Consider the following 23,849-nt stretch of genomic DNA (forward strand, 5'->3'; position numbering starts at 1 on the left):
CGCTCCTGGCCTACTCAGCTTTTTAGTGACCCACCTGGAGCAACAGTACAGCCTCTTAAACCTCTGACTGTATTTTCTTTCCCTTTTCCTATAGCTTCCATTTACAGCTATAAAGTAATTGTCTTTGCTTCAACTCCAAACATATTTTTCTCAGAAAGCGTAGTCCTCTGAGTCACTGGGATTCCAAGCCATGAAGGGCAGGTTGAATGAGCGGCCACTACTGTGGTCTTTTTATGGCTGAGGTCAAAAACAGGACTAGCAGAATGCCGAATTCCAGGAATTCTTATACAGCAAACCAAAACTCCCCATCCATGTGCACTTTCAGCTGATTGCCTTCTGTTTTCTTCACTAGAGAATTACAAAGTCTATCTTTCTCTTCTAAAAAAAAAAGTGGCAAAATGTAAAAGCAAGCAAAATAATTTGTCCAGATTAAGAACACAGTGGGAAGGCCTGACATGGTGGCTCATGCCTGTAATCCCAGCACTTTGGCAGGCCGAGGCAGGCAGATCACTTGAGGCCAGGAGTTTGAGACAAGACTGACCAACATGGGGAAACACTGTCTCTACTAAAAATACAAAAATTAGCTAGGTGTGGTGGTGCATGCCTGTAACCTCAGCTACTTGGCAGGCTGAGATGCGAGAATTGCTTGAACCTGGGAGGTGGAGGTTGCAATAAGCCAAAGTCATGCCACTGCACTCCAGCCTGGGGGACAGAGTGAGACTCTGTCACACACACACACACACACACACACACACACACACACACACAAGAATGCAGTGGAAGAAGGCACTGTGCAGTCTCAAAACTGTGATTTTTTTTTTTTTTTGAGACTGAGTCTCACTCTGTTGCCCAGGCACATAATCTCTGTTGCCAGGATCTCGGCTCACTGCAACTTCCATCTCCCAAGTTCAAGCGATTCTCCTGCCTCAGCCTCCCGAGTAGCTGGGACTACAGGTGCATGCCACCAGGCCCAGCTTAATTTTTTGTATTTTTTTTAGTAAAATGGGGTTTCACCGTGTTAGCCAGGATGGTCTCGATCCCTTGACCTCCTGATCTGTCTGCCTTGGCTTCCCAAAGTGCTGGGATTACAGGCATGAGCCACTGCGTGGGGCCAAAACTGTGACTATATTAAAACTTTTCTGTAGTGGCAGCAGCAACCAAATATCTGAATGGAAGCAGATTGTGCTGCTCTGCACCAAGTAGATCAGACACCTTCCCAGTGCCCCGAATCCACCAGAGTTCTGAGCTCTGAGCTGGGAAGGTGTCTGATCCCTGCACCTCTTTAGAAGGCCCCTTCTGTAAAATGGTGGCTAGAGTCTGATTGGCCCTCAAGGCAGATGTCCTCCTCCTTCCTGCTTCCAATCAACCCAGGACTCAGACAAGTCCTGCTCAGAAAACAAAAAACAAAAAATCTTATGACAGGTGACCACAGGCAGCCACAGACTGCTTGCAGAGACAGAGCCTCCTTGGTATTTGCAACTCAGTCTTCAGTGGTTGATGTTGGAGCAGACACATAACGTCGCCATAAATAGCTTCCGAGGACATCAAATGCCACCACCACACTTGGATATTTAATCCCTCACAAAAGCTGTTTATGATTCTGTGTACTCCTTTTCAATGAACATTACACCTTAATTTTATTAGCTTTCTCTGAGAATTCAAACAGATTAAAGAGGCTCAATTTTCCCTTCCAGAAGTCATGCTGATTTAATTAGTTAATGTTTGTAAAGCGCTTTTGAAGTGGGAAAGTGCCACAGAAGAACTAAGTAGTAGTATTTAGGAGTTACTCAATACACTTTATATTAATATGTCCAGTTCCTAAATGCCATCCCTCCTTGCTCATTGTGGAGAGCGGGGGTGTTCCAACCATTGCTTCATTCCTTGGAGAATGTTTCTTTCATTTGGATCACATTGGGTTCCAGAGCCACCTATAGCCATCTGTGACCCTGTGACCACAGGTGTTTGCTTCTATCACAGCTGAGAGACTTGGCAAACTCTTAGAACAAATGCTTTCTCACAAATAACCAATAGTCTTATTTTCTTCCCTCCTTTTGTGAATATTTGTGAGTGCCCACCACGTACCAGGCACTCCCTCCTTCTGGGTCTTCTTTTCTTGCCTGGGCTAATGGTTTTGCTGAGGGATCTTGGGGGAGTCATTTCATCTCTGCTTTTGATCTCTTTACCTGTGTTTCTAGGGAACCAACACAAAATACCTGGGGATGAAAATATGCTCATGCTCAGTTCTGTATTCCTCGTCAAACCTTAGACAGCTTTAAGTAGTGAATGAAGGAAAGTCAATGTTGCTTGCATTGTTTTCACATGGGGATCGTTTTGCCCTTCAAAATTACAGTGTTGGGGAATACAGCTCAGTGGTACAACAATTGACTATAAATTGCAGTGACTTCTCCCTTACTGTAAAGGAATAAGGTGACACATACGTAATTTTCTGAGTTTGTTTTATGTTATCTCTCAAATGAGTTATGTGCTTCTCTGCCTTCTTAAACAAAATGCAATGTACTCTTTTGAGGGTCACTTCCCAGATTATCCACCGTCACACTGCATTCTACTGCATTCATGCCCTCAAGAGCACTTGAAGTTGCAGTTACTTGTGTCCAAGCAAAGTGATCCCAGAATCTGATGCATCTTTGAGTTAGTTGGTTTGTTTTTTATCCCTCTCCAAAACTTGCTGTTGGTGGATATTCTCACTGTCTTCAGTGTTCCTGTTGCAAACACTACTCTCCCTTCCCATTTGCTGCCTCTAATCTACTGCAGGCTGGGAAACGGGAGAATTAGACTAGTTAGAATTGGGTCAAAAATAAACACGAATAGGCTGGGTGCAGTGGCTCACACCTGTAATCCCAGCACTTTGGGAGGCCAAGGCAGGTGGATCACCTGAGGTCAGGAGTTCAAGACCAGCCTGGCCAACATGGTGAAGCCCTGTCTCCACTAAAAATACAAACAAAACAAAACAAAACAAAAAAAAACTTTAGTTGGGCATGGTGGCATGTACCTGCAATCCCAGCCACCTGGGAGTCTGAGGCAGGAGAATCTCTTGAACCCAGGAGGCGGAGGTTGCAATGAGACGAGATCGTGCCACTGCACTCCAGCCTGGGCAACAAGAGCAAAAACTCTGTCTCAAAAATGAAATAAATAAAATAAAAATAAATATGAATAGGCTTTGAATGAGGGACTCAGAAGGTCCCCTATGAGCAAAGCACTCAAGTTGAAATATACAGACTCTTTGATACGCCGATTTTGACTGCTCAGTGGCATTGTCTTCCTTTTCCAGTTGGAGCTCTCTTCTGGATGGGGTGAGATTTAGAAAATAATGACTTCTGGGCAAGCATTCCTGTACATTGAAATAACAACACTTCATGGTTTTGATACAGGGAGTTCTTAGAGACTTGCATGGAGTAGGTGTCACTACCTGCTTTTGAATAAATGGCTCCAGCAGCTTTTCAGGCAGTAAGGAATTTTAGAAAATGATGGGTTTAGAGATGCTTTGAAACACAAATGTACTCCTGTTAGAAAGATACACATTTATACGTCAGGTTTCCTAGAAAACCTCAAAGTTCTTTGTGACCCAGAAAATGTTGTAATAAAATCAACCTACCTTTTTTTTTTTCCTCCCAGAATGATTCATCTGGAGAATTTCAAAGAGCCAACCAACCACCTGTTGTCAATTTCCATTCACCACCCTAAGTGTTAATGTATCTCTGATTTCCTAAAGGTGAGAACAGGTATTTATTTATATCGTTGTTTTTGAAAAACAGAAAACAAATTTAGAGCTCTGTACCCACCTTCCAGTGAGACACCTTCTTTCAATTTCAAGAAGTGAGATCTTGGCAGAAATCACTTTTACTTCATTTCTAACTCTAACATTTTTATTCTTTATGGTCTTAAGACTGACATGTCTTGCTATTTATTAGTCCAGCCTACATTAGGTAGTGTCTGGAATAAGGAAGGAACAAAAATTTAATTTGTGAATTATTCTTCAGAATTTGGTTATTCTGTAGGAGGCACTATGTAGTTAGCTAGTTATGATTATGGATTTTGGTTTCAGATGGTCCTGGGTTTGAATACAGGTTGTGCTGCTTCCTAGCTCCTAGACCATGGACAAGTTGCTTAGCCTTTCTGAGCCTCAGTTTCTCATCCACAATCTGGGTGTTTCGGTTACCTATTGCTGTTTGACAAACCTACCCAAAGCTTAGTAGCTTAAAGCAACAACCTCATGTTTTCTCAAGATTCTATTTGGACAGGGCTCAGCATGGGTGGCTCATCCCTGCCTTACATGGTATTATCATGATCCCTCATAAGGCTGAAATCAGCTGGAAGTGGAACAGCTAATATGGTCTCATTAACATGACTGGAAGTTGGTGCTGTCAGCTGGGGTGACAATTTTTTATGTAATCTCTTTTCTTCTAGCAGTCCAGACTGCCTTCCTTACAGCACAGCAGCTGGGTTCTATGAGAGAGTAAGAACAAAAACTACCAGGCCTCTTTAAAGCCTAGCCCCAGACTGAACAAGCACAACATCCACTTCATTTTATTGATTACAGCATGTCACAAAGCTCCACCTAATTCAGCAAAAGGGAATAGACTACCTCTTGATGGGAAGTACGGCAAAAGATTTATGGCTATTTTTAATTCAACACAATAGGTATACATAATTGTTCTTTTCTCAAAGTGCTGTTACGAGAAGTAAATGAGATAATACTAGTCAGTAAGCCCTTAATAAGTACAAGCTGTTCATTACTGTTTTACAGAATTGAATCAGTATGAAGCCAATCAAGCTTTGCCATGTAGTACCTGGACCAATCAGTTCCCCTGGCTGACTCTTAGATCCTTCTTGGTATCTCTGGTTCTATTTAACACAATCAACTCTGGTTCTGTGGCTCCATAAGAGATGCTCAAAGACACTAATGGCCAATATTTATTGACAATGTTTACTATGTGTCAAGCACTGTTTTAAGCACTTTTGTTACATACAATCCTACAGTATCAGAGATAACCTTATTTTGCAGATAGACTAATGAGGCACAGAGAAGGAAACTGACCTGCTAAAGCCACATGCTTAGCAGGTAAGGGACCTGGGATATGGATATTTAAGTCAGGCATCTTGACTAACTCCAAAACCCATGTTTGTTTGATTTGTTGAATGAGTGAGCCTATAGAATTAGTGGGTTCCTTTTAACTCTAAAATTGTATGATGTTTCCAAGTACAAAATGTATACATAATCGATTAAACAGTTTCTTGGTACAAAATGCTAAGTTGAGAAATGGAGGCCTATGGGATTGTTTGCTTGAAATGTAGACAGAATAATTTAAAATTTAGTTGTCTACAAATTGGCTAATACTCTAACTATAATTGGTAAAAAAAAAAAAAAAAATCTGGATGTATTGGTTCATTTTTGTTATTTTGTTTTTGTTCTTTTTTTTTTTTTTTTTTTTTTTTGAGACGGAGTTTCGCTCTGTCACCAGGCTGGAGTGCAGTGGCATGATCTCGGCTCACTGCAACCTCCAACTCCCAGGTTCAGGAGATTCCTGTGCCTCAGCCTCCCAGGTAGCTGGGACTACAGGCGCACGCCACCATGCCCATCTAATTTTTGTATTTTTAGTACAGATGGGGTTTCACCATGTTGTCCAGGATGGTCTCCATCTCTCGACCTCGTGGTCCACCCACCTCAGCCTCCCAAAGTGCTGGGATTACAGGCGTGAGCCACTGCACCGGGTCCATTGGTTCTTTTTTTTTTTTTAATTGCATTTTAGGTTTTGGGGTACATGTGAAGAACATGCAAGATTCCATTGGTTCTTATTTCCAGTGCTTCCCCAGTGCCCCAACTATTTTCTGTGAAATGGGAATAATGACAATTCAATGAGGTTGAATTCATCACCACTGGCAACTTTCATTGGAGTTGAAAGTTGCTGTATAAATGCTAAGTATTCTTGCTTTCAATTAGTTATTGTTATCAGGTACTCTGATTCATTGTTACAGAAACTTAATTTTGGTTGTATCATCTCTTCTGATGCAGTCCTTCTTAAAACGGTGTCTCAGACATTAAGTTATGCTGTCCCCAAACTGCTCATAGTCTAGGATGAGCTCAGATTTTTCTGCCTGCGTGTCGTCCCCTCCTACTTCTTTCTGAAATAGAAAGTGAAGATGGAAAGGGAAAGCACTCTCTGCCACCTCGGATCCTGCTTTTTGTTGCCGTGACTGGAAGCAAGTAGGTGGGGGCAGGGAATATAAAAAGCATCCCCAAGACTCAGATTGTGATCTAGCTCATTTTGAGGGCATCATTTCACCCAACCCTAGGCAGTGCATCTTGTTCAGGTCTCAAGAAGCCTGAGTGGCGGTGGAAATGTTGCTTCAAGTAGGAGACCAGGATTGTAGCACAGAGGCCCCCACCAACTAGTTGTCTAATCCTTAACAAGTTGCTTTGTCTTTCTGGGCTCATTTTTCTCATCTGTCAAGTCAAATGAAGGTTATGGAATAGATGATCTCTAAAAATCCTTCCAGTGCTACAGTTCTATTCTGGGTCTGTCTGCACCTGCAGACAGTGATGTGAGGGCAGGAAGGGCACTGGGGAGGGCGGCAAATTTAGTCAAGAGAATAAAACACTTTCACCTGGAGCAGCCTTGTGTCCTTGTGTGTGTTGTGCAGTACAGGCTTGTCTCATATTATCCAAATAATTGACTGAGTTCTCTTCTTTCTTTGCCAGTGAGCACACAGCTTTAGTTTTTTCTGGGACTAGCAGCTGCTTTTCTGAAATTTCCATCCCAGGGCTTCCGTCCTCCACTGTGTCCTCTCAGAAACCTGTCATGGTTTTTCTGGATGGATGCCCACAGAATTTTAATTCAGACACACACACACACACACACACACACACACACACACACAAAAAGAAATGAATAATAAAGGAAGGAAGGAAGCAGAAAAAAAGAAAAAAATATCATGTATAACAATAAGCAAAACCAGGTCACGAATTGACTTTCTTTTTTAATTTGGTTACTTCATTTGTGCTGCCAACCTGAAGCCATGACTAAAGCCAGTGAGTTCTCTTAATTATTGGGTTTGTCTATGATGATGCAGAGATGAGGCCTATATGCTTTAGGGGCTACCTGGGTCCTGGCACCTCCAGACTCTTGGTAAATGTTTGAATAATTAAATTAGTTGTTTCCCCAGAATATCCCATTTTCATTTCTTTTCTTTTTCTTTCTTTCTTTCTTTTTTTTTGAGATGCAGTCTCGCTCTGTCCCTCAGGCTGGGTGCAATGGTGCTATCTCAGCTCACTGCAACCTCTGCCTTTAGGGTTCAAGTGATTCTCCTGCTTCAGGCTCCCGAGTAGCTGGGATTACAGGTGTGCACCACCATGCTTGGCTAATTTTTATATTTTTAGTAGAGACAGGGTTTCACCATGTTGGCCAGGATGGTCTCCATCTCTTGACCTCATGATCTGCCCGTGTCAGCCTCCCAAAGTGCTGGGATTACAGTCAAAAGCCACCAACCCGTGCCCAGCCAAAATATTCCATTTTCTACCTTTCCTCAATAAGCATTTGCATTTCCAGTAAGGAAGAGGGTTGGAAGTCCCTGCCCTTAGAAAGCATAGCGGAGTCACCCAAGTTTAAAAGGTGAAGTTGTCTAATTTAATTTGTGAAAGATCCTTTGGCGAACCAGCTAGAAATGCAAATTCCTGGACACTGCTCTCAGCCAATCATTCAGTAAGTTTCAAACTCAGGAAATGAATTTTTACTCACCCCCAATCAGCTAGTAGAAGAGTGATGAACTCCTAAGAAATGCTCATGGCCAGAAATAAATACATTACCAGAATAAGGATTTCATCATTTCATTTCTACTTCATGTTGTTTAGATAAAATTCATGAAAATTGATGCCTAATAATCAGGATTCCTGGCATTAACATGAAGGTCATTGCTCTGTGTCTTTTTGATACACACTGTGATCACCTGAAGATTTGGAAAATTCAAAGCAAGTATGGGTTTGGAATTAAAAATGGGGCAGAGTCTTGTGGGGTGGCAAAGAAGAGCATGAATAGCTTTAAAGTCAAGCAGAAGTGAATTCAAATTCTGCACATACCAGTGTGTGTCACAGGCAAGTTACACACACCTCTCTGAGTATCCATTCTTTCACCTATGAAACTGGAATATTGCTACTTCTCTGAAGGAGGAGTTAAGATTAAATGAATTTATGCATCCGATAAGTGAATGCTTCATAAATACTTCTCCTGGACGCGGCGGCTCACGTCTGTGCTCCCAGCTACTCAGGAGGCTGAGGTAGGAGGATCGCTTAAGCCCGGGAATTCGAGGCTACAGTGAGCTATGATGGTGCCACTGCATTCCAGCCTGGGCGACAGAGCGAGAGCCTGTCTCAAAAATAAGTAGGTTTAATAAATAAAAAAACAAACAAACAAATAGTTCCCACTTACAACAAAATATGCCACAAGATGGGGGAGGGCAGGGATTTCTGAGGCCCAACTTAAAATTCGCATTTGGGATTTGGCTACAGTTCGGGCGTTCCCTGTGGTGCCCAGTGAATGCGGTTGCGGACCTCCCAGCGCCGCCATTGCCCACAGGGCGTGTCATTTCTAAGGGCAGCAGTTTGCTCCCTGGCTGCCCCCGCCCCGCCCTCCAGCTCCCCCATGTACCTAAAAGAAAATGTAATGGTTGGGCCATTTTTGTTTTTAAAAAGACTTCCTTCCAGGCCTTTGACCCGTCGCCGCAGGTGTCCCCGTGGGTTTCCCAGGCCGCCGCGGCCTTCACCGACAGGAGGAGGCTGTAGAGAGGGGTGCGGCCGGGAATCCAAAGCCATCCGGAGGTGGTCCCATTTGGGCTGAGGGTGCGGTTTGGGACTTCCGCCGCCCGTAGGGCTCCTAAAGGGCCGAGGAGTGCCTTGAATCCCCCTGGCACCCGACCCGGTGCCGTCCAAGGGTCCGACCCCCCAACCCCACCGGGGTGGGTGGCAAGGAAGGGTCAGTGTGACGGGGGTTTCGGTCGCACCCCCACCCTGCCCAAGGAGGCCCCAGGAGCTCCCTTGGGCCGAGCTCTGCAGGGAAACAAAGGCCCTATCCGCTGCTGGGACCCCCATCCGGAGTACCCGAATTCCAGGGACCCGCACCCGTGACGCGGTAGTGGGAGTCAAGGCTCGAAGGCAGCACCCCCGACGGCTTGGCTGCGTGGGAGCAAAGCCCTCGGTACTTCGAGGCGCCAGTCTGGGCTTTTGAGCGTTGCGGGAGGTAACCGGAGAGTTCGCCGAATTTTAACACAACCCCACTCTACATCTTCAGAGCAGGGTGTTCGCAAAGACCCTTACCCCTCTTACCCCACTCTGCTCCCACCCGCCCCACGGACCCGCCGGAGCGGAGCGGACAATCAAAGGCACTTTCCCCCGGCGCCCAGTCGGCGTCGGGTTTCGAGGGAAGCGTGCGCATCGAAGCCCGGCTGAGGGGCTATCCGCCCGCTGCGGACCCCGGAAACCCGCCGTCCTGCGGAGAGTAGCTCGAGACAGTTCCCTGCTCCGCCCAATCAACTAAAGTGGAAGCCCGAGATCTGCCGGCAGGGCCAGAGATGCCCTCCGGAGCCGGACCAAACCTGGGCTGCAGGGGTGGCTGGGGGGAGAGCGCGAAAGAGCCTACTCAGGGGGCCCCCTCCCTGCTCGGGACGGTGGAGGGGTCCTGCGGGGTGGCGGCGGAGGCCGGGGAGGTGGCGGCGGGGCGGGCGGTGCTCGCGTCGCTGCGAGCTAGAGCCCCTCGGGGCCCGCCACACACACTCACCCCTCCCCCTCCTGGCCTGCCTCCCACCCGCTCGCCGCGACCCCCGCCCCCAACCCCCTCTCCTTCCCCTAACCCCTCTCCTTCCCCCCACCCCGCCTCCGCCCCATTCTTGGAATTGTGTGGAAAAATTCTCAGCCAAACCTCCCACCTCTCCTCTCCCCCCACCCACCCCCTTTAAAAAACCCCTTTCCTCCCCGGCCCCTGCACTCTTTGTGAATGAGGGCAGGGAACACGGCCCTTCCCCCGCCCAGGAGCCACGCCAGACCGCCGCACTCAGAGGACTGTTTGTTAATAGTCCAATTAGATAATTGCCATCTTTCACTCCTTTTGCTCCGCATTTCCCATAAAGGAATGAATGGGGAGAGCGGCATGGAGAGGGCTTCTGCCCCGGCAAGGTGACGAGAAGGGCTGGAGCATGCTCCTTGCACAAGGCCATGCGCTTGAATTGAATCATTGTAGCCTAATCAATGCTCTTATTGGATTACTGGCTGTTGCTTTTCTCAAAGATATTGTAGCAGAGACAATGAAATAGCTAGGGGAAAACTTTTTTTTTTTTTGAAGCAGATCTCACAGTTGAGATTTCTCGGCCGTCTCTCCCTCTCCCCCTCTCTCTCCTGCTGGACTCTCTGAGTACAAAGCTGCCCTTTGAATGGGCTGCCTCAGGGCTGCTGGAGGTGCAGGCATGAAAAAATCCAACTGGAACTAAATGAAGAGAGGTGGCAGTTTAAGATGGCTGTCTGCGTGGAGGTGTGTTAAGGAGGAGTTATTTGGGGGAAAAGCTTGGCTTTTTTAGAGTGCAGGGGAGATACTTTTTGGGAAAACTTTATCTCCCCCCCCTTTCTTCCCCACCCCCAGGCAACTGCTTTCTTCTGCTGAGGGTGTGTAAGGGTGTTTTTTTTTTTCTCTCCCCCTCCCACCCCTCATTCAGCTCTATCTGGCGAGTGTGGAGAAAACCCCTCTAGCCAGTATGTGAGCAGGAGGGTCAAAGGCAAAAGGAAAGTTAATAATGCCTGCTAATGGTACTAACAATTCAGGATGAATCTTGTCAAAAGTTTTTCTGGAAGTGTGGGTCTTTGATTGTGTGTTTCCTCAAAGCAAGACCAATCATTTCCGTTTATTCACTGGCTAAACCCCTACTTGATTGGGGACAAGGACAGAAACCATCCATTACGATCTGATATATTATCCAAACAATTTAGTGTATTCATGAGGTAACCGAAACGTGGGGGCTGCGAAATTACCCGTAATCAATTGCAACAGCGAGTGTGCGTCCCCCCGGGTGTAGGACAACTACAACTCGCCGTCTCAGAAACAGGCGGGAGCCGCAGCATTTCGGAGTTGCGCTGTTCGCTACCTGATCGCCAGGCTGGGGACACTGGACGTGCTCAGAGGACGCGGGTGCTGACGAGGCGGCCTCGCCGCAGCTCCACCGGGATCCTGGACCAGACTGGCCGCCTCTCGGCCAGCGTGCCACTCTCCCGTCGCCGCTGACCCGCGCGCCGCCGCCGAAGCCGCCCCGCGGGGACATTCATTCTTGCCGCTTGCGGGTCGCCCGGCTGGGCGTACGGGCCGCATTGTCGGGGGTGTTGTCCCCTTTTTCCTTTTTTTTTTTTCTTTCTCCTTTTTTTTTTTTTTGGCTTTTTTTTTTTTCCTTTCTGTTGTTGTTGTTCTTGCCTATGTTCGGGAAACCAGACAAAATGGACGTTCGATGCCACTCGGACGCCGAGGCTGCCCGGGTCTCGAAGAACGCGCACAAGGAGAGTCGGGAGAGCAAGGGCGCGGAGGGTAACCTCCCAGCCGCCTTCCTCAAGGAGCCGCAGGGCGCCTTCTCTGCGTCCGGCGCTGCTGAGGATTGTAACAAAAGTAAATCCAATTCCGCAGCCGACCCGGATTACTGCCGCCGGATCCTGGTCCGAGGTAGGGATGGGCAGGGCTGGCGGGCGTGTTCTTTGGGGACGACTCCCGGGCCCGAGCTGCGCGCTGCCGCCGACTCAGGCCGGTGGGGAGGAGTGCCGGCTGGGACTTGGGAGAAAGTTGTTGGCCCTCCCTGCCCCGGGTCCGGCTGGGGAGAGGCGCCTGGGACTCCCCAGTGCGCTCACCAGGGGCCTCGGCCCTCCACACCCTAAGGGGCCCCGCGGACCCGCCTGCTGGGGGAGACGAGGGGCTGCGCGCGTGCAGCCGGGCATCGGACTGCGGCCTCTGACCCGGGAAAGGAGCAGAAAACTCCGGGAGGAGATGTGCGCGCTCCATGGGCCGGAGGACCTGCCAGGAGCCGGCCAGGGGACTCCCACGCTCTGGAGGGCTGAGCGCACCCAAGGGGGAGCGCGAGTCCCGGAGAACAGCCGCCGATCGCGGGCTACGGCCCTGCCAGTTAGCGCACTGGGCCGTGGGCCCCAGCGCCGAGATCGGTGCCCGACCGCTGCCAGCAGGAGAGGCAGCTGGGCTGGGTTGCGGAGCCGCGGTTGCGGCTTTGGTGCTCGGCTCGGCAGCTCTCGGATGCGCGGCGTGCGCTTAGCTCGGGCGGCGGAGGTTGCGAGGCCCGGCCCCGGCCCAGCGCCGCCCCAGCAGGCAGATCGCCGGGCCCCGCCGGCCCCGACTCAGTCCCTCCTCCTTCCGCCACGCGGACTCCGGAGGGAAGGAGACCCGGGGGTGGGGGTGGGGGTGGGGACGGCTGGAGCACCGTCAACATGCCCAGAGCTGGGGTCCGCAGAACCCGGGCGGGGCGGCGAAGGTACCCTCAGGCTACGGGGGACCCGGACAGCGCAGCCGAGGCCCCCCAGGCCGGAAGGAACGTCAGCCTATTTGGAATTGATTGGATTTTTTTTCTTTCCCCTGTCTGAAGGGCTTTGCAAAAAGACAAAGTGTGGTCCCTCCTTCCGCCAGCGGTATGGAGTTAGTTTCCTTGCCCTCCACACAGTGTCTTTGCTACCTGGTTGTGGTCGCGCTCCGCTCCCCCCATCCCCAAAACTGCACGCTTTCGGGGACTCTGTACCCAAAGCCAGCTCGGACCAAGGAGGTGAAGGGAGACGGGAGGGTTCTGGCGGCTGACATCTCCCTTCCCCAGATGCCAAGGGGTCCATCCGAGAGATCATCCTGCCCAAGGGCCTGGACCTGGACCGGCCTAAGAGGACGCGCACGTCCTTCACGGCGGAGCAGCTCTATCGGCTGGAGATGGAGTTCCAGCGCTGCCAGTACGTGGTGGGCCGCGAGAGGACCGAGCTCGCCCGGCAGCTCAACCTCTCCGAGACCCAGGTACCCCGCGGCCAGGCCGCCCACAGTTCTGCACCAGCCTACCTCCCCACCACCCCTGCCTAGCCTGCTCTTCACCACCTAACCTGCTCTGGACAGAGCTATCCTTGGGAGGTGGAGGAGATGGGAAGGATGGGTAAGAAAGGCCTAAGGCTTCCTTCCCCTAAATAATATATCCCTTCCTCCCATCCTTCCTGCCATCCCCAAATCTTCCAGGGCCCATGTTTTATCCACTTTGGCGTAGGCCCAGGAGGTCCCAAATCCTGTCCTTTTGGAATTCTTATTGGCCCCTGGTTTTGAACATTTCTTTCTTGCTTCTGCTCTACAAAGGACTGACTTTTGCCCTTGTTTGGGGTACTCCATTTTGGCTAGATTTCTAGACCTCCCCCCTTGTGGGCCCACCCAGCTGTACACAGCATCCAGGTCCATTCTGCAGGAGTGGGGTTAGGGCTAACTCCCCCTGCTCCAGCACCATGGGTGACTCCTAGGACTTAGAAAGGTGTACGCTCTCCTGGAGACCTGCCTGTGCAGATCAGGCTGCCCAGACCATTAAAGGAGGTTTTCCCCATCCTGACCTGGCCCCAGCCCTGAGCACCTAGGAAACCCTGTCTTCTGTACCAATGATGTGTGAGGAATCTGATGGGAAGCAGATCTAGGACCCAAAAGCCAGTACTGTTGATTATGCTTTAGATCTTTCCCTTTACATTAAATCCACATACTGCCCCTGGAGCTGGCCATGTGGGCTCTGTGCCCAGGAGAGGGCCCAAGAACTTGCCAAGTGCCATGCCACCAGCTTGGCCTAGCTAAGGCAGCCTTCTTTCTGAAGACCAATCCCTTTCCCCATGCCCAACCCTGAAGCAGGTGGAAAGCATTTTAGGTCTGGGATCTGGGCCGAAAGCTGAGGACTGATGGAACAGATGGGGTGTTCTTTTTGAGTCTGAGTTGGTGTGGTAGCTTTACGTACTCCCTCTGCTACTACCCCTCTTAGTTTACGAAATCTAGACAGGATAGTCTTTTCCTGTCGCTGCAAAACTCTTCCGGGCCACTGCTAGGCCTGAAGAGAGGCAGAAGAGCAAGAGGGGAGGTTAGTGGGGAGTACTTAGTCCACCTTATCCTCATGACTTCCTCCCATGATTCCAAGTTCATGACCCAGAGCAGTGGAGTGGTAAATTAAGAGTATCACTCAGATCCTTCAATGCAGCTATCTGGTGAGAGGAGGTGCAGAGAGCTCGGTCTATATAAAGTCTCCCGCACACATTATTCTCCTGCAGCCACTTTCTCTGCTTGCTGCTAGTTGATGGTTATGTCTTAAGCAGGAAATGGTCCTTTGTAGCCTTCACCAGGAATAGTGCTTCTAGGACTAAATCCAAACCTACTGGGCCAGGGATTTGGGTCCAGAAAGGCTGGGCAACACTCCCTCCCCGCCTCTCTTCCCACTTCCCTCTTCCTTCTGCGCTCTTCCTTCACCACACCCATCGGGCCTCATTCCCTCCACCGGAAATTCTGGCTTTGGGGCCGCACTGATTCACAGATCTGTGAGCCCCAAACCCGGCTGCGGGGTAGCGCGGGAGCCCAGTGAAACTCTTTCCGGTCTTCCTTCTAGTTCCTGCTGTGGGTATTTTATTACTTTGTTCTGTGTTAGCGGCGCCGGCCTGGGCCTGCTTTCCTGACCCGGAAGCGCAGCCCAGTGGAGCAGCTGTGTCCCCCTCGTGGCGGCGCCAGCTCCCCCAGCAGCGCCGGGGCCCTAATCCCGCAGGCTGCTGGGTGGGGCTGCGGGTAGGGCTGGGGCTTGGGGAGGGCCCTGGAGCTGCGCGCCCCAGGAGCTCGCTTCGGTTGACGCTGGTCTTCCCTGCCCCTCTCTCCAACTCTCCCCGCGCCCCACCGCGCAGGTGAAGGTCTGGTTCCAGAACCGGCGCACCAAGCAGAAGAAGGACCAGGGCAAGGACTCGGAGCTACGCTCGGTGGTGTCGGAGACAGCGGCCACGTGCAGCGTGCTACGGCTGCTGGAACAGGGCCGTCTGCTGTCGCCGCCCGGCCTGCCCACGCTGCTGCCGCCTTGCGCCACGGGCGCTCTCGGCTCCGCGCTGCGCGGGCCCAGCCTACCCGCCCTGGGCGCGGGCGCCGCTGCCGGCTCGGCCGCCGCAGCCGCAGCCGCCGCTCCGGGCCCAGCGGGCGCCGCGTCCCCGCACCCGCCGGCTGTGGGCGGCGCTCCAGGCCCCGGGCCCGCCGGGCCGGGGGCACTGCACGCAGGCGCCCCGGCCGCGGGCCACAGCATCTTCAGCCTGCCGGTACCCTCGCTGCTCGGCTCCGTCGCCAGCCGCCTATCCTCCGCCCCGTTGACAATGGCTGGTTCGCTAGCTGGGAATTTGCAAGAACTCTCCGCCCGATATCTGAGCTCCTCGGCCTTCGAGCCTTACTCCCGGACCAACAATAAAGAAGGGGCCGAGAAAAAAGCGCTGGACTGATTTTAAGTGTTTCCCTGTATTTATATTTATAGTATCTATTGTGGTGATATTTATGGACTCACTCGCGTTAGGTGCCCAGAGCTCCTGCCCTGGGCTCCTGGCTCCCACCAGGCCTCAGACAGCTCTCCTTTCCCACCCGGCTCTACTACCAATTTCATCTCATTTGGGCTATTTTTTTTTTCTACCTTTCCTCCGCGATTCCTCCCCAACCCCCAACTTCCTTCTGAATCCAGGAGAGATCCAAAGAATTGGGGAAAATGCCCGAGTTAGTCAACCTGATGCCCCGACCCGTGCCCAGCCCAGGAAGGAAAAGACTGGTTCTAAGTCCAAAGCACAGGACACTTGCTCTAGATTGGCAGTTGCAGCCACTGCCGACTATTCCTAGGAATATTTGAGAAAGGAAAATTGCGCGCAGATCCCAGGGGCTTGTAGGTTTCTTTAGATCAAAAAAGGAGGACGTCCCTTCCTCTTGCCAGAGAAACCAGGGCTTGTGGGAGCTCCTGAGCCCCGCTTTGCGGACCTCTCGGGATAGTCGGTACACATGCAGCTTCCCGGCGGGACAAATCCTGCCGGTTTTCTTCCCTAAAGGGCAATTCCAATCACAACAACCCCGACCCCAGGAAACAGTAATAAACGTCCTGGTAGGCAAAGACACTAATAAATTTGATTTAATCAGCAATAAAGGCAATTGCTACGTAAAACCAGATGAAGTGGAACCAGTTTTTAAATACTCGTAATGATGAAGTTTGTAAGGTGTAAGAAAATTCAGGATAGCGAATGCCCCTCAGGGCAATGCAAAATTAGCGTTCTGGGTGTTGTAACTTTAAACAGGAATTTAATGGGGGAAAAGCAAAGGAAAAGCCAAAGTCGCTAATGAAAGAAAATTCAGAATCTTTTCTCCGAGCCTGTTCCGGGCTGTGGCCGACAGCTTCCCACTCCTTCAGGAAAGAGCAAAGCAGTTCCAGGCGGTAGCCTGGGCGCCGGCGCTTCACCCTGCGGCCTCCCAGGCTCATAGCTTCGGGCACAATCGCTCGGTTTGGAAAACGAGTCAGCATTCATTGTCTCCTCTCTCAAACTCCCGGATTCACAAAACCCTTCCTGCACGCAGGAAACGCTTGGATTTCTGAGCAGTTCTCTGCGGAAGGGGAGGCAGGGACGCCGCTGGGCTCTCGGGCCTCCCCTAGCAGTAGTCTCGGAATCCGGATAGCGTCTCCTGTGATTGATAGGAAAGACACTCCCTTCGCCTCCCCAGTCTTAGGGTTTCAGTGGTCCCAAGTCAGCAGCGATCGTCCCTACAGCCACGGCCACCTACATTTTAACCAAAATCACAGACCCTGACTGCGAGGTGCCGCAGTGTCTAGAATGTATTCGTCCATCTGAAGCAAGCGAAAAACATTTTTTTAAAAGTAATTTTATTGTAAATTATTTACTTCGGAAACTCCCCCCAGCTCTTTTTCATCCTTTTTTTTTTTTTTTAGGCAAATAGTGGAGAAAAAAATGAACGATTCAAACGCGGGTAGGTGTCACTGAATCCAGGCTACTAACTTTGTTCTGAATGTTCCGGATATTTGGATGTTTTGTATTTATGTGGTGAGAGTGAAATATATATATCTATGATGATAAATGAGGTGTATTTTTGTCTTATATTTGAAGGATAAAAAAAAAGAAAAGAAAGAGCCAGCAAATGATAAGTCTCGGCGTGGGGACTCCAGGGGTAGAGAGGGTGGCAGCCCTCATAGTGCGGGGCCCTGCGACTGGTACCTTGAGCGCCTGGGATGAGGTTTGGGCGGATTTGGGTTTTACGGAGAGTCAGTGAAGCCTGGCCACGATGATTTGTTCCACTTCCTTGAGTGTTTTACTCTGTTTCTCTGTCTGTCCCTCTGGTGTCGGCCCCTCAGACCCTCCTCCTGGATTTCCCCACTTGGTTTCATTAGGAACCGGTCTCAGGACACTCTAAAGTCCCTGCCTCCTAATGGTTCGTTTCTAGAGTCTTCCAGCTGCATCTTCATGCCGGCAGCATTTTGGATTTTATGCAATCATGGGGCCCAGAATAGGCAAGGTTTTCTTTTTTTTCTGACTTAGAATGAGGCTCTCCATCGTTAAAGAGAAACTTTGAGGGAGACTGAAATAGATATTAATTCCTGCAAAGAGACCTCTGGCCCCACCTCATCCCGGTGCTTCTGCGGTGGTGACGGATGTAGACGTTGCAAACAAATCTTGGGAAGCGAAGACGGCCGGGGAGGGCACTTCAGGACACGCTCTCCTAAAGCGTGTGCAGCCCCAGGCTCAGTCTGCGCAGCGGCCCTGGCTCCTTCCTGTAGCGCCCGCACACCTGGGTGTTGCAGGGACCGGCAGCTCCCTCGGGGCACCGGCACTTTCCAGGCCTCACAACCCCTACTCCTGTACTGTGCCTGAAGCTGGAGATGGAGGCATCCAAAATAAGGCGGGGCACAGTGTGGGCGGCAGAGACCCTGAGCTGAGTTTGGGGCCCTCGCCTGGAGCTCGGCTTTTTGCTGCGATCACAGCAGCCGCCCACAGACAGTTCACTGCTGTTTCGCAAAGTCGCTGCAGATCCCTCAGCTTCGCTCCTCTTGGCTCTTCCCCTCCCTGTCCGCCTCTCTTTCCGTTTTCTTGCTTGAAACTGCTTTTCCTTTTCTACTCTTTTCTTCGTTCCTGTCCTGTAAATCCCTGCGCTTCCTCTAAGGATTTCTCTCTCAGTGGTGTGGGCTTCTCTCTCCTTCCCACTGTCTCTCCCTCCTCCATTACTTCTTCCTTCCGGGTTGGTCTCTCTCTCTCTCTCTCTCTCTCTCTCTCTCTCTCTCTCTCTCTGTTTTCTTCTCCTGTTCAAGAGTTCCCAAAGGCCAAGGCAGTGGGTGGCTCTGGCTGCAGATTCAAGGCTGGTGGCTGGGGCCCTCCAGGGGTGAGAATAAAGGGAGAAGGTGGCATAATTTTTTGGAACAAAAGAAAACACAAAATCCTAGCTTGGGATTCCCAACAAACTCAGCCTTCTTTTCCAGGGGCCTCAGCCTGGGAAGTCGCCAAGCAGATCCCTCCTTCCAGCTTCCTCCTCTTTCTCCTTTTTGCTTTCTTACCCCTGAAAGAGGGAAGGACCAGTCATCCCATCACTTCTGCTCTCACATCCCTTCCCTCCCTGGCTTTGGGAAGAGCTGCTGAGCTCTTTGCCTGCCACTCAGGGAGTGCAATTGTTCTTAAAGAGCCTCTTCTGCATAGAAAAATAATTGCAATTTTAATTAAAAAGCATTTATAGACAATTCATTTAATTTTAGTGACTATCTTGTTTTCCCTCCTTCCCCAGGGGCCTCCAGTAAGCTGCCTTGGTCCCTGGAGGCCCCCTGTGAGGCCTCTGGCTTCTAAATGGAGACTCATAGGCCTTGGAAAGGGCAGGTAGCCTCTATGCCAATAGCTGGGCCTGCCTGGGGAAAGGTAGAAGGAGGAACAGCTGGAGGAGCGGGGAGCTGAAAGGAATCTCATGCTCAGACCTGCAAAAAGTAACAGCCAAGTTGTTTCAGAGCAGAAAAGAAAAAGGGAAAAGACGTCTTAGCAAACCCCTGTGAGTTTGGGGGTCAGTTTCAAGAAAGATGTGGGAAGTTACTTGGGGAGCTAAACAGGACACATGGTCATATCCACACTTGCAGTTGATCTAATCTTGAGCCGGAATGTATTCATAAGTAGCATTTAGCAACCCTTTATAGTTTACAAATAGCATTTTACATACACCATCCTACTATTCCTCATGGTGGCTTTGGGAAGTCCAGCTCCATTTTAAAGACTCATATACAGGACTGGAGCAAATAACTTGCTCAAAGCCACATAGCTGGTCAGAACCCAAGATTGTAAGCTCCCCCTAGGGCCAGAGACCTCTTATTTCAGTTTTTTTCCCCTCTCTTCCTCCTTTACCCCCTCCTTCCCTCTTCCCATTCTCCATTCCTCCCTTCCCCTCTCCTTTCTTCCTTTCCTTCTTTTTGTGCCCACAGTTTCTAGATCTTGGTACCTGAATTCTTTAGCTTATTTGCATCCACATGTGCTAATGTCCATTTCTATCCCTCTTTCAATTATCACAGCTGCTGAGATTTTACTTGGTGCCCTCATCAAGATGTTTGAATGTCTCTTTCCTTCCTGTTTGTTTGTTTTCCTGGCACTGTCCCAACCCTTTCCCTCTACTTCTCTCTAGAATGACATCATTAAGCCCCTTACCCTCTTTGGTCTTACACATCCTTAAAAATGTTTATTTTAAAATTGAGTTATAATTTCCATGTGGTAAACACCATACGGTAAAGTACACAAAGCTTAACTATACAAGTTGATGAATTTTTGCACGCGTGCGCACACACACACACACACACACCTTTTTGAATTGCTCCAATGACACCCTTTTAACTTCTTCCCTTAAGCCACATAAGCCATATGATGATACACAGTGTCTTTCTCCTGTTTGAAAAGAAGTTGTGTCATATTGGTGTGCTGTTCTTGCATAGAAAGCCTTTCTAAGATGTCTTTTTAAGGTTTCATGAACGATTTAGAAATCATGTATCTCTTCTAACCCCCTGAAGTCCTGAGTTTAAGTGGCTTGAATAAATGGCTGATCAAAACTTAAAAAACATACTAGGTCAGTGTTTCTCAGGATACAGCTGAGGACCAGCTGCTTCAGAGTCATCTGGGGACTGGCTAAAATGCCAGGTTCCTAGGCCCCAGTCCTATCTGAAGAATCAGAAACTGGGTTGGGGCTCAGGGATGTGTATTTTTAACATGTTTCCAAAGTGATTTTTATCAGACTAATATTTGAGAAGTACTGTACCAAATGGCAAACTCCCAAAACACTGCAGCCTTCTGCTTCTGGCCCAGGGCCTGGCATTTGGTAGCAATACAATGAATGTTTGTTAAACAAGTTAATCCACATTTTCTGACACAGTTTAGAATTTCTTGGACCACATTATGCTATTGTAATTTAACACCATTTCTACATCGGGAAATCTTTACATTTTTCAGAGTCTTTTTCATTTTCATGGAGGTTTCACTTTAATGGAGCTGGTTTCATTTTAATGCAGTAGGAGAGAAAAGAGAGATCTACTTTGGTGGTTTCTCAGGTCTCAGGGAAGGTCTTTCATAAACTCAGTGGGGACCACCTTCCTGGACAGGCTGCTCCCTTACAAACCTGGTAGTCTGGGGAGAGGAGAAAGAGAGCCCTTCAGGTTTGCTGAAAGGTATTCAGATGCACACCCTTCTTAGTTGGAAATGAAAGCTTCTGTCTGAAGACACATTAAGAGTTCTGGAAGGAGCAAGACCACCAGGTCCAGAGAACCGGGCATGCAATGGACATGGAAGCTGAAAATGACTTGAGTATTCTCTGATTTATGGCTAATACGAAACTAATTTTCTATCTAGAAACACATTCACCTATCTTCTTACCCTGAAACAGAAAATAAATATTGTGCTTTATGTGGTAGTGTTGTATCCGTTTTAAAAAATAAATCACATCATATATATGTGTAAAAAATATATAAAATTTTTCGTGTACAAGTTTTCTTCACATAAAAAAGTCTGTTATGTGTGTTAACAACAACATAACATGTATAGCAATAACACACACACATACATACACATATATAAACATGTACATAGCATTTTCCAGTATCACACAAGGTGGAGGATGCTGGTTTAGTGCACAGAGAAAAAGTAATTCATTTTAATGGTCTAGATGAGTTCTAGAGTCAGAATGACTTGGGTTTGAATCCCAGATCCACCACTGAATAGCTGTGTAATCTCAGACAAATTACTCATCTGGCTGCTCTAAACCTATTTCCGTGTATATCAAATGAAGGTAATAATGACACCTATCTCATAGGATTGTGAGGGTTGTTTAGTTGGGTAAAGCATCTAAAGTATATATTACAAGTCTAGTATAAATTATATGTTCAAATATTAGCTATTTATTATTAGACTGTATTGAGATAGTTGATCTGAGATTCTCTCTGGGCCTCAGTTTCCCCATCTGTAAAATGAGGGTGTTGGCCTAAAGTCCTTTTCTGAGGAAGGGGAATGTGATTTAGTCAGGCATAATGGAATTTACTCCCCCTGCCTTTAGACTGGGTATCACAGCCATTGGTAAGCATAGCATCTCTACCAAAATGGTAAATTATTATTTTAATGACTTGGCACGCAGCCCTCAGCTGTCTGTTCTTTGGAGATTGCCTCATCTGAAGGGAGCAACTGCGTCCAAGTGGTTTCCAGTGATTTTCCAGGGTAGTTTCCAATGACTGGTAGGTAGACCTGAGGATAAGCCTGGTCCTCACACCCCAACTTTGGATAGATTTGAAGAATCATCCCATCTTCAAAACTCTTCGAAGGAATGGCTGAGGCCTCTGTTGAGATTCCCATGCAGTTTGACTTCTGTCCATTACTGCTTCCTTCCTTTCCCTTCTAGAGTTGTTGAACTTGAAGCAGTCCCTAGTAAACCTCCTGCGTGCTGATCTCCTCAGTTCTTGAGTCAGCCAATTTCAATGAAACGTATCAGAGGGAGAATGCTAAGAGGTGGGAATGGAGCGGAAGCAGTAAGGATGGCTGAGTGCGAGTAGTGGGGAGAAGAGGCAGGGACGCAGGCAGTACCTGGAATACCATGTTGACAATACTTGGATTTTGCCATCAAGGCAATGAGGAGTCACTGAAAAGTTCTCCCAAAGAGGTCACAGAATCATTGTTGTTCTCATTTTACAACGTCTCTCTGGCAATCTGGGGGAGAATCCCAGAAGAAGTGGCATAGGAACAGGAGTGCACAGATTCTGAGGCAGATGCCAGTTGGTGAGTCCACTTCCACAGGGATAGGAGAGCAGGAGAGGATGATGGTGATGTGATGACGGTGGGGCAGGGGGTGAGGGTGAGGGTCAGTTGGTGCAGTGGCCGCAGAAATAGAGAGCAGAAATGGGTTCAAGGCATTTTGCTGAAATAAAACTAACAGATCTTAGTGTCTGACTAGAGGTGACCATTGATTTCAAGGTTGGGTCCAGGTGGAATTTTGAAACCATTTTCCTGGTGTCGGGGAATTTAATGAGGACCCTGAAGCCAATAAGGCTTTAGCGGGGGTACGGGAAGCCGAGTTGGCTTCAAATCTGGGGAGATAGCTGGGAATTGGGGAAGAGGCCTCAGCCCGGAAGGCGGGAGGGCCCAAGGGCGGGAAAGCTGTGGGGCGTGCGCCCTGTGCGCCACTGGGCATGCGCGCTGGGGCATGAGCGCTGGGGCTTCCCTTCTGAGGGTTTAGGTGGCAGGGCTGGCGCTCCGGGAACTCTTGGGCCTCTAATCCTCTGAGCCTGGACCAGCGCCTCACGCCGCCACCCCACACAGCTTCCGTCCACCGCGGCCGGGGCCTCACCAGGAAAGCGGGAAGTTGGACCTGCTTTGACGCTTTCGGCGGCCGGGCCCAGACCCACGCTGAGCCCGGCTCCGACGCTCTCTTGTCAGCACCGGCAGAAATAGGGACTGGAAATACCTTCCTGGGTCCGACCCTGAAGACGCCAGCTGTGACCCAAGGCAATGGAGCTGCGAGAAGCTACTTCAAGCGGTGGCAGCGCCCCCTGGAAGGCCCCAACGTGCACAGAGCGCTCCGCCCTCCAGACCCACGCCCTTGGCCCCCAGCCTCTAGCACGGAGAGGAGCAGAGACAGGGAGGGTAAGGGGCTTGCTAAGGGCGCCCAGGACGGACGGAGTGCCGGGTTTGTGTTTTGTTTCGGTTTCCTTCCCTTGCATCTCGTGGGTTAGACAGGGCTGCCATCTGTTAGATCAGTGGCCGGAAAGTTAGGTCATCAGCCCATTTTACTGAGGATTGGGCTTAGTCCCTTCCCGGGAAGAGCTAAAGGGAAATTCAGTTTTCTGTCCCAGTTGTCAACTGATGCGAGGGAAAGTAAGCATAGAGGAGTGAGAGCATTATTGGGAGGGATTGGGCAGACAGCCTGTAGGATTCTGAGATGATCAAGAAGGTATTTCAGTCTTAACGAAGGCATCCCAGGGAGAAAGGGAGGGGAGAGAAAAAGAAAAAGAAAAATCTCCACTAAAAATACAAAAAATTAGCCAGGAGTGGTGGCAGGTGCCTGTAGTCGCAGCTTTTCAGGAGGCTGAGTCAGGAGAATCGTTTGAACCCGGGAGGCGGAGATTGCAGTGAGCCAAGATGGCACTGCACTCCACCTGGGCGACAGAGCGAGACTCTGTCTCAAAAAAAAAAAGGAAGAGGATATGATGTGAAAGGAGGTAAGAGGGGGCGGCCTCACATCGAGTACAGGTTTAAGATGAGGCTGGCAAGATGGCCTGGTCAAGGAAGGGCTTGAAGACCAAACTAAAGGCCA

At 49.6% G+C, this 23,849-nt stretch overlaps 1 protein-coding gene across 1 annotated transcript; it reads left to right on the top strand.

Annotated features, from left to right (window-relative positions):
• The first annotated feature begins 11,257 nt into the window (after positions 1–11,257).
• On the top strand, positions 11,258–16,584 carry VAX1 (ventral anterior homeobox 1). The gene is made up of 3 exons (XM_021676946.2): positions 11,258–11,702; positions 12,850–13,037; positions 14,924–16,584. Exons 1-3 carry the CDS (start codon positions 11,462–11,464, stop codon positions 15,497–15,499), a joined length of 1,005 nt encoding a protein of 334 aa, XP_021532621.2. The 5' UTR covers positions 11,258–11,461; the 3' UTR covers positions 15,500–16,584.
• The last annotated feature ends 7,265 nt before the right edge of the window (positions 16,585–23,849 follow it).

Source organism: Aotus nancymaae, unplaced genomic scaffold, assembly GCF_030222135.1.
Source record: "Aotus nancymaae isolate 86718 unplaced genomic scaffold, 86718_ANA_hifiasm-v0.15.2.pri h1tg000010l, whole genome shotgun sequence".
Lineage (NCBI taxonomy): Eukaryota > Metazoa > Chordata > Mammalia > Primates > Aotidae > Aotus > Aotus nancymaae.